The sequence below is a fragment of the Musa acuminata genome, chromosome BXJ2-8 (assembly GCF_036884655.1).
Source record: "Musa acuminata AAA Group cultivar baxijiao chromosome BXJ2-8, Cavendish_Baxijiao_AAA, whole genome shotgun sequence".
Classification (NCBI taxonomy): Eukaryota; Viridiplantae; Streptophyta; class Magnoliopsida; order Zingiberales; family Musaceae; genus Musa; species Musa acuminata.
Genome location: NC_088345.1, coordinates 44,538,472 through 44,548,956, shown reverse-complemented (window position 1 = coordinate 44,548,956; position 10,485 = coordinate 44,538,472). Strand labels below are relative to the sequence as shown.

General features: G+C 47.3%; 1 protein-coding gene across 1 annotated transcript; it reads right to left on the bottom strand.

The window, feature by feature from the left end:
* Nucleotides 1-7,176: 7,176 nt before the first annotated feature.
* LOC103995064 (abscisic acid receptor PYL8) lies at nucleotides 7,177-9,340 on the bottom strand. The gene is made up of 3 exons (XM_009415559.3): nucleotides 8,957-9,340; nucleotides 8,392-8,607; nucleotides 7,177-7,777 (listed from the first exon to the last, which is right to left on the bottom strand). Exons 1-3 carry the CDS (start codon nucleotides 9,152-9,154, stop codon nucleotides 7,562-7,564), a joined length of 630 nt encoding a protein of 209 aa, XP_009413834.1. The 5' UTR covers nucleotides 9,155-9,340; the 3' UTR covers nucleotides 7,177-7,561.
* Nucleotides 9,341-10,485: the final 1,145 nt, after the last annotated feature.

The window sequence follows — 10,485 nt, the reverse complement described above, 5'->3', positions numbered from 1 at the left end:
GGTACCGGCTTGTCATTTACTTCCTGAGTGAAAGGAGATCTGCCCGAGCCGCCTTCGCTGGACTTGCTCCACGATTTTCAGAACACGTGCTGGAACTCATCCAGACATTGGTTGACCCGGGATAGTTGGGCCCTGAGTGAGTCATCCGCCGAGTCAGACGATACGATGTCAGACTCGAAGTGGGGTAGTGTGACTCGGCAAGGTGTGGGTATGCTCTGCGTAGGCGGACCTCTCGGGTCCGTCATGTGCTCTCGGACTTCTCCTGTCCCGACCTGCTCCCCGCTCGACCTCTGTCGGGTCGGGTCAGTCAAGGGAGCCGCTAGCCGCACGATCTGAGGGATGAGTGGAGGGAGCATCTGCATCATGCTCGCTATGGTTTGCAGTTGCTTGGTCAGGCTGAGGAAAGCCTCGGGTGTCACGGGCGAGAGTCCTGTGGTGAATCCGGGGGGCGACAACCCTGGGTCATTGAATAAGCGCTAGTAGCGATCTAGCGTCGAGGCTAGGATCCTCGCATCTCTGGGGGTGGGGAGGGCCTGATCTCTGGGTTCAACGGAGGGGAGACCAGTCTGTGGTTTTTCCTCGGGGAGAGCTCCTGTAAGATGCTCCTGCGACATGCCCCTCCTTCTAGCACTAAAATGTTAGCTAACAAATATACCATGGCTGATGAGTCTGCAAGTCATAGGTGCCTAACAAGCCAATCACGTGAGTGATGGCACGTGTGACTTAATATAGAATCTTATTGCTTATTATATTTCGGCATATATCACTTTATAATATTGCATAAATACATACATATATTGTAATGTCCTTGAATTTGTGCAATAGGAATCGGATCGTGATGAGATCACGATAGTGAGATCGATTCACCTTTAAACACATATCATAAATAATCCCGGTCATAGGTTACTCGAGAGGGATATCGTGATAATCGGACAGACTAGTGTGCTGTATACCCGTCCATATGATGGATGCAGCTGGTCTCATAGCTGCTTGTGTAGGGGCACTAGGGATACAGTACAGGTGCTCATTGGAGAATGAGTTCACTGATTGATCCGCTTACGGAATGCTAGATGGTTGATGATGCCTTATTGTCAGACAGCGATTTCATAGTCCTAGTGGTGTATCTGGTCCTTAGACTTGAGACACTAAGGATGTCCTGTATGAGTGCTGCACTCTTTGATAACAAACTTATAGGTTTGGCTGTCCCAGATCTAATACAGCTGGTCATTGGGAGTGGTAGTCGACCTTACGAGGGCTATTGAGTGTTGATAGAGGATCATCCACTCTCGGCGTCATGAGAGGAATATCCCATGTGTTCTTGCTCAGACAAATCCCTAGCCAGGGTCATTCGGGTTGATAGAGAAAGAGTTCTCCGGGAGAATCCGATTAGAGCGAGACTCGAGAAGAAACCGTGTGGGTCTGACAACACCATGCTCGATATACGGTCTCTGGTATATTAGATGGATGAGGGACTATAGGTACACGGTAACTGAGGACAGACAGGTCCAATGGATTGGATTCTCCTGTATCGTCTGGGGACTACGGCGTAGTGGCCTAGTACGTCCGTAGTCGATGAGTCGAGTGAATTATTACAGATATAATAATTCACTGAGTTAGAAGGAGTTCTGACAGGTATGACTCACGGCCAGCTCGATATTGAGCCTAGAGGGTCACACACATATGGTAGGCATTGCGATGAATAGAGATTCGGATATGAGATATCCGACGGAGCCCTTGTCTTATTGGATGCAGATCCAATACCCACTAGGGGAGGACCCATTAGGGTTTGATAGGGGACCTATATAAATAGGAGGGATTTAGAGCCTCATGGGCTAGAGAGCTTTTGTTTGCCTTTTCCTATTCTCCTCTCCATCTCCACCTCAGAGTAGGTTTGGAGTTTTGAGGAGCGTCGTCGCAACCCTGATGTGTGGATCACCGCTAGAGAGGAGGACGCTTGACCTCCTTCACCCTCTCCTAAGAATCTGCAAGGAAACAGGGATATATGATCTCCCTAGGTAACACAATCTACTCTATACACAGTTTCATGTTTCGCGGATTTTTACGTACCAATCTTCGCACGACGACGAACATCTCTTTGGGAATCGGGGATTCTGTTTTTCTTGTTCTTCCGTTGCGCATATGATGTCTCCCCCAAGGATTTCCCAACAGTGGTATCAGAGCCAAGTTGCTCGTGCGAATGATTGGTTTTGAACTGCGTGTGTTGTGTTTAGGAAGAATTTTGACGTCAAAATTGTTGACGCAAAAACAAGGGCAGCAATAGTTACTGCCCTCGATCTGCATACGTGCAGCGCAGCCGAAGGCGGGCAGCACAGGGGCTGCGTTTGCTGCAGCCGACCGGGGGCCTGCTTGCAGCAGGCTTGCTACCGGCGGGGTTGGCAGCCCACGGGCAGAGGCGCCGCAGGACAGCGACGCCCGCCGCCGCAGCTCCCGCGGGCAAAACCCCCCACAAGGGCAGTCGCCTGGTGGGACAGCAACGCCTGCGGAGGCGGCGACGCCCGAAAGGGGCGCCCACCCGCAGCGGCAGCGCTGCCAGCGGGCGTGCCGCCTGCAGGCGAGGGCAGTGCCCTTGCCCCGCCGCACAGGCCGTCGCCGCTGCTCTCGCGGGCGAAACCCCCCACAGGGGCGGTCGCTCGGTGGGACAGGACCGCCTGTGGAGGCGGCGGCGCCCACCCGCAGTGGCAGCGCTGCCAGCGGGCGTGCCGCCTGCAAGCGAGGGCAGTGCCCTCGCCCCGCCGCACAGGCCGCTGCCGGCAGGGTGGCGGCGGCGGCAGCAGCGAAAATGGGAAAGGGCATTAGAGTTTTCTTGGCAAAAGACAGTTTTGCCCCTCGGAATTTGAGAAATTCCAGTTTCTGTTTTTTCAAATTATGAAAATACCCCTATGAATTCAGAAATTCCCTATAATATCCATGATTTTAGAAAATATTAATTAATTAAAAGTTTTAGTTGATTATTATTTATTATTATTATTATCTAGTAGTCCTACATGATGATGATTATTTATACATATGATGTATGATGTGTGGACGGATGATCATGGACCGTGTGATGTGTGTACCTGTGATTATTATTATTGAGGTCTGCGAACCTCTATTATATTTCTCGTTTATTGTCGGGCCTGCGTGCCTATGATTAAGTTGTAATCACATGAGGAGGCACAGCGGGAGCGTGGATGCGATAGCGGGACCCACGAGACGGACGATCGTGATGCATGAAGATGCATCAAGATGTCGATGGAACCGACAAGGACGAAATGGACGATCACAGGGCATGGAGATGCATCGTTGCACACATAGATCTTGATGTGAATGATTAGGCCTACTGGCTCGGGCCTAATCATATTAGGTTGTGGTTCATGATCATCTGGTGTAATTGCTTATACACATACTAGATATGGATATATATTTGCATGCGATGTAGATATATATTAAATATGTATATGTGTGACATGTCATATTAGGAGACCAAATCATAGAAACATCTCTTGATAATATTAAGTCGGTAAACGTGAGGCAATTAGATTGACCCACGTGGCCTTCCATCGTTATAAGTAGGAACCGATTCCCGGTGTAGGTTGAGTTGGTCGAGTCTCTCGAGACTCACCTATATCGCGATTCGCTATCTTGCTTACGACATAGAGATGTCACCGGTGACCTGAGGGCATGGTATACTTGGTCGAGTCCCTCGAGGGTATATCATTAAATCAGACTCATCTTGTAACGAAGGTGTTGACTTAACCGAGCATCATGGTTGGTCGATCGAGGCCATGGTGATTCGGAGGTCGAATAGGACGGGAATCACAAGGAGTTGTGATCGACAAGAGTTGCCTACCTTTTAGGCTTAGTGTGATTGGTCGAGTCCCTCGAGGTTACACTAAGACGCTGATTGGATTCTGATCCCCACTAGAAGTCTGCCGGAGACTTCCGTTTCACGTGCTGAGGGTGTCGCGTGACTCGTTAGTAAAATAGTGGGAGCATATTAAGATAAAAGTTCATATCTTGATAGTTTATTTCTTGCAAAATCTACATGTTATTCATTTCTGCTGCATCTTTATTTTCAGAAAATGTCGCCTTCAAATCCCTTACGTGGCATACTTGATGTCTACCGCCTCACTGGTCTAAATTATACGGATTGGCTCCGTAACTTGAGAATTGTTCTCACAGCGGAGAAAATCGTGTACGTCCTTGATATAGTGATGCCTGCGCCCGAAGAAGGGGCAAACGAGGATGAGATCGCTCGCTACGTGAAGTACATTGATGACTCCACTCTTGCTCAGTGCTATATGTTGTGCTCTATGACTCATGAGTTACAGAGACAACATGAAAAGATGGATGCCAGATCCATTCTCCTACATATCCGTAAATTGTTTGAGGAACAGGGAAGGACTTAGCGATATGAGATATCTAAGAGCCTCTTTCGCGCTAGGATGACTGAGGGGACACCGTTTCAGAACCATGTCCTAAAGATGATTGAGTGGATAGAGAAACTCACGGGTCTAGGAATGGTCTTAGAGGATAACTTGTGTGTGGACATTGTGCTTCAGTCCCTACCAGATTCCTTTTCACAGTTCATAATGAATTTTAATATGAACAAGCTTGAAGTGACTCTCCCAGAGCTTCTCAATATGTTGAGGGAGGCAGAGAGTACTATCAAGAAAGAGAAGCTAGTTCTCTACACTAGTGAGACCAAAAGAACCATGTAAAGCAGAAATGTCCCTTAAGCAGAGAAAGGGCAAGGTCAAACCAGGTAAAGCAAAGGTTGCTAAGAAAGACCCAGCAAAGGACAAAGGCCAGTGCTTCCACTGTGGTAAAGATGAGCACTGGAAGAGAAACTGCAAAGAGTACCTTGCAGAAAGGGCGAAACAAAAGCTTGATGAAGCTTCAGGTACATTCATGATCAGTCTCCATTTGTCAGACTCTTATGATAACATATGGGTATTGGATACCGGTAGTGCTTATTATATATGCAATTCGTTGCAGGTTCTAGCAAGGCCTAGGAGACTAGAGAGAGGCGAGATGGACCTCAAGATGGGTAATGGAGCAAAAGTTGCTGTGGTAGCTGTTGGCGAGGTCGCCCTACATCTGCCTAGTGGAGCTTTTATTGCATTAGATGCATGTTATTTTGTTCCTTCTATTATCAAAAACATTATCTTCATTTCATGTTTAACGGTTAGTGGATATAAATTTGTTTTTGAGAACAATGGTTGTTCGATATTATTAGATGATAAGATCATCATGAAAGAAACATTGCATAATAGTTTATTTATATTAGACACCACTCCACATATCATGAATGTAAATGTGTCCAAAAGGAAACGAGATGAGTTGAATAGTGCATACCTGTGACACTGTAGGCTAGGTCACATTCATGAAAGAAGGATTGCGATGAATAGAGGTTCGGATATGAGATATCCGACGGAGCCCTTGTCTTATTGGATGCAGATCCAATACCCACTAGGGGAGGACCCATTAGGGTTTGACAGAGGACCTCTATAAATAGGAGAGATACAGAGCCCCATGGGCTAGAGAGCTTTTGTTTGCCTTTTCCTATTCTCCTCTCCATCTCCACCTCAGAGTAGGTCTGGAGTTTGAGGAGTGTCATCGCAACCCTACTATGTGGATCACCGCTAGAGAGGAGGACGCTTGACCTCCTTCACCCTCTCCTATGGATCTGCAAGGAAACAGGGATATATGATCTCCCTAAGTAACACAATATACTCTATATGCAGTTTCATGTTTCGCGGATTTTTGCGTACCAATCTTCGCACGACGACGAACATCTCTTTGGGAATCGGGGATTTTATTTTTCTTGTTCTTCCGCTGCGCATATGATGTCGCCCCCAAGGATTTCCCAACAGAGTCAGCATGGCTAGGTCCACGGGTCGATGTCGGGAGCTTTCTATAGAGTGAGCTGGATGCTGAGATGGTCGAGAAGGAGTGCTGGTTGGCATTGGTCGAGATCTGGGCCGATTGATGGCTCGCCTTAGGGACGTCGATCGGCAACTTCTAAGGTTGGGACGTTCGCGAGCCGTAGGCGGTTGCTTCCCTGCAAAATGGCCTTCGTCAGGTGATCCCGACTTTAGCCCCTCCGACGAGCAAATCAGTAGTGGGTAGAATTATTTTTTCCTCCCCCTGGCTGGAGGCCGGCTCAGGGCTTTATACTATTGCATGAGGGTTGGTAGAATGTCGATTCGACATGGCCGTCGACCCTCGAGGGATGGGGCGACACCTCTGATCGATCGTCGTCTCGAGGCGTGCGAAGTCACGTTAGACGACACTATCCCGAGCTCTTGGGATGAGACAAATAAAATAACTTTTTGATACGATTCTGACTTGATGTGTAGCACGAACGATGACGTATCTGGGATCCCAAAATATACCGTATCACTTGGCGAGTAAAAACAAAGAGAATCGGCAAGAAAACCCAAGCAAGCCATCTAAACCACGATGCAAACATAAGATAACATAAAAATATAAACGAATCTATCCTTGAGATTATCTGGTTTTTTTACGTCCGTATCTCGTCAATGATTCGTAGTCACCTCATCTTTCTGACTGCTGCATCGCATTAATTGCATTGTGCTTACGGTATCACATCTCACATCTCGTCGTCAAGCTGCCTGGAGAAGGAACATCCGAAGAAGAATTTGCCCCTGTTGGATCGGATCACCATGATCCACCCATTCATCCGGTCTCGTGGCTTACGAAAGGCCACTATCCTGAGAACTGCCAAGAACCGAAATGATCTGCTCGCATCTACTAATGATACACCAAGAGTTATTTCCCTCAGTCCCATGCATGCAGGAAGAAACAGGAGGCAGTCACCGGCTCCTTTTGGCACATGGAGAGTGTGGCACACCACACACAAGAAAACATTGGTCCTAAATAAAATTATCATAACATTAAAAAAAATCCCATCACCAAAAGTTAAAAAGTTAATCATACTAATCAATTCATCGATCCTATTTTTTTCACTAACCAACATAATAATCAAAACTAATTTCATAAACCAATAGTCGAATCTTGCTTTTTTTAGATGAAAATAATTTTTCTCTCTAGATGAAAAAGTCTTTTCACCTTCTAGATTTTTCTATCTAACTCATACTATTTAACTCGTATAAGATTAAGGTCAGAGTTTTTTAGTTAATCCTAAAGTCATGAGCGGAATCACCCAACACATAGCTATTCCATTAGGTTCACAACAAAATTCATAACATCTCGAAGCTCTTTGCAGAACTCTCTCTCTCTCTCTCTCTCTCTCTCTAAAAAACGAGAAGATAGTTAAAAATATTTACAGAAAGTACATTCAAAATACACCTTCATTCGACCTTTTGGTGCATTGCTGCCGTACGCATCGCTGTGACCACGAAACATCACTGCCATTCATTCACAGGCGAGTAAACCTCATCAGAGACGTGCAATGTTCAAGCTAACCATAGCTGCAGGGCGAGGCGAGGGATGGTAGAAGAAGACATGGGAAAGAAAGGCAAGGCTGACTACATCAAAAGCTCGGACGTTCCGAAGATCCAAAAGTATTGGTGGATCAGAGGGCCATCGACTCTGCTAGATCCTGATCTGCCAAACGCTCTGATATCACAGCCAGTGATTTGAGGTTGCACTTGATCAGGGCCTCCACGAAAAAGCAAGTATCATCTTTGGTGTTCCCATCGGGCACATCCACCACGAATGACTCTATCACCAATGTCCCTTCTTCACCATCGATCATCTCAGGATGAGCAGTAATAACCGATGAGTAGTTCTGTGGAGAAACAAGGATGAAGATCGATGAGCACCGATACCGAAAATTTAGGCTCAAAATAGATTCGGATGCATAGCACTTGATAACATTACCATGTTATCATGAAGCAGATTAAACACAGAAGAAAGGAAAGACAAAATGGTGGAAACCGGTCTAGTTATGATGCAGCCTTGTCAAGCAAGCTTCTCTGAATTCACATAAACAAAGGGGAGAGGTGATGGGATCAAACGAGGATCATATGATAAATCAAAAGATGGACGCTGAAACACCAAAGGCTGTTTGCTGGATATTAGTTTTCGTCTCTTTTAACTGTTTCTCAGGGTAAAGGTTAAATACCATTTTTTTTTCTATACGTATCCGATCGATAACAAAGGAGGAGAATTTACTATGATTATTAAGCCAGGAAGTTACATCCATTGAAAAGCGAAGCCATCAGATCTTATGCAATACAACTTCCCAATCTGAGGAGTTGCAGTCATGATCAGCTGATGCAGGGGTTACCATAAACCCAGTGTTTCGAGAGGAATGTTTGGGTCTACAATCGAAGGCCAACATCTCCGCAACAACTAAGCAAAAACCAGGAACAGAAGACGGAGATGACAAGAACACAAGACCTGAAGCCTGTGGTCTCCTCCGACAATCTTGATGCTGAGGATGTGCTCATTGTCATCGAGCTGTTCCAGCCTTTCGGTGCTGGTGGTGGCGGGCAGCCCCGATTTGATGTTCACCTCTCGCAAACACCCCACCGCGAAATCTCCTTGCACGATGCACCTGCTCACGAAAGGCTTGTACCTCTGCGGCTGATCGAATCGCCTCACCAGAGACCACACCTGACACAGAGGCCACCTCAAATCACTACCAACCACACAGCTTTTAATCATGAGCAGCATGCATGCAAGATGATCATCTCTTCCATCAAAAAATATCTAAAAAGGAGGAGAAAAAAAAAACCCCAGTTTTTAGACCATAATACATTTGGACCAACTCATTTCCTGCATTTGGTGAATACAATGGTACGCAAAATCCAGTGTTTTACACTTCAAAGCTCTTGGCATCTGTTCAAGAACAGCCGAGTGGAACCACCAGGCTCCCAAAAGAAAAGCCCACAGCGAAAGACCCATCCAAATTCAACCGAAACCGCATCGGTATCCGATCCAAGCATAGGAAAGAGACCCTTACGAGTTGGACGGGGGCTTTGATGTGCTTGAGGACGCAGGAGCTACACTGGTTCTCCATGGGCTCATGTCGATGGAACCGCCGGATGCACTCCGCCTCCATGGCCCTGCAACCGACCTCCGGTGGATTCAACTCGTCGGCGAGCCGCCACAGCCCACCGCTGCCGTTGCCGCTCCTTCCTACTGCTCGCGCTCGAACCATCTCCCGATCCAACCGAGACGATGGATGCTTTGGTCCCTCCACCTCTCCGCGCACCTTCGTGATGATGCTATTATGCCCGGCTGCGCTATGCACCGGCTAATCCGTTTAATAACGGAACTCCTATCAAACTAGCCTCGGTCCTCGGATCGTATAACGGTATTGCCACTGTGCCATCAGTTCGCCGGCGTTCATACTGGGCCGCGACTCATCTGTACATGACGCGGACGTCGGAACGCGCCATGCTGGCGGTGGCAGATGCGTAAATTTCTGCCAAGATCGAGTCGTTCGGCCACTACTGCCAGTGGCCGCAGAAGAGCTGGGATGATACTTCGACTCACCCACCTGCTTTCTCGAGCGGGTCCAATCGTGGGTCCCGTAGCCTGCTCCAGTCAAAATCCAGCTCATCACAACCATCGCTCTCCTCGTTAATATTCCGGTGGTTCTGTGCGTCGAGTAATTGACGGTTGAAGCGTTCACACGTGTCCGTCGATATCACGACAAGAGGACCGTCCTTTTTTTTGTTTATTGTTTCCGGTTGATCGAGATAAGAGCAGAATTTTCTTATTGTATGTATATATTTGCCTCGCTTTCGGTGCTCTCTAGAACAGAGGGCGTGCCTTCGCACGTGCGTCAAAAACCCCAAGTCTCTTCTCTAAATAATAAAAAATAAAATAAAATCAGATTAGTCTATAGTGATGAATGCTGCTGGTATAAGATTCTCATTCGGCCACGCATGGAACTTGCGATAAGGATTCCACGAAAATTTTGGGAGCGACCGATCCGCGCGTGACGTTCTCCGATGAGAAGAGAGTCATTTAATGAACCAGTAAAGTGTGCAGGACGGGATGAAAAGATACCTACCCGCATTTGCCTGCCAAACCCGGCCTAACATGTGACGACACGTCGGGAGCAGCAGCAGGAAAAGGACTTGTCATGCTCAAAGCAAGATTCCAAGACACCACGGGTGCCAGAAGCACTTGAGATTGCCGAGGACGAGAAAGAATGTTGCGTTACTTTCGTGTGATCGGTGGAGCTCGCGAACAAGTGGTCAGTCAGCTTAAACTCTTGATCGCATGTAACTGCAGTACCCAACCATAGTAGAACTAACAACATTAAAAGCAGCGTGCGTAGCAAGGGACACATCTTCTTGGTTCCCGGCCACCGTTACCGCGATATACACGGTGGCCAATGCTTGATGAGATCGTAGTTAGTTCTTGTGGGACCCAGGTAGCGCAGCCGATGAGAGCAGGGCCTCCCTTGTTTGGTCGCTCGGCTGAGACATAGGAGCCGCACCGACTTTGTTGCATCATCATTTAATTAATGCCTTTATC

Coding starts and splice junctions, on each gene's coding strand:
- LOC103995064 (XM_009415559.3), bottom strand. CDS start 9,154: ATGGTTCGAGCGCGAGCAGTAGGAAGGAGCGGCAACGGCAGCGGTGGG. Junction 8,608..8,956: donor TCAAAGCCCCCGTCCAACTC/GTAAGGGTCTCT, acceptor CCTCTGTGTCAG/GTGTGGTCTCTGGTGAGGCG. Junction 7,778..8,391: donor GAGGAGACCACAGGCTTCAG/GTCTTGTGTTCT, acceptor GTTTCTCCACAG/AACTACTCATCGGTTATTAC.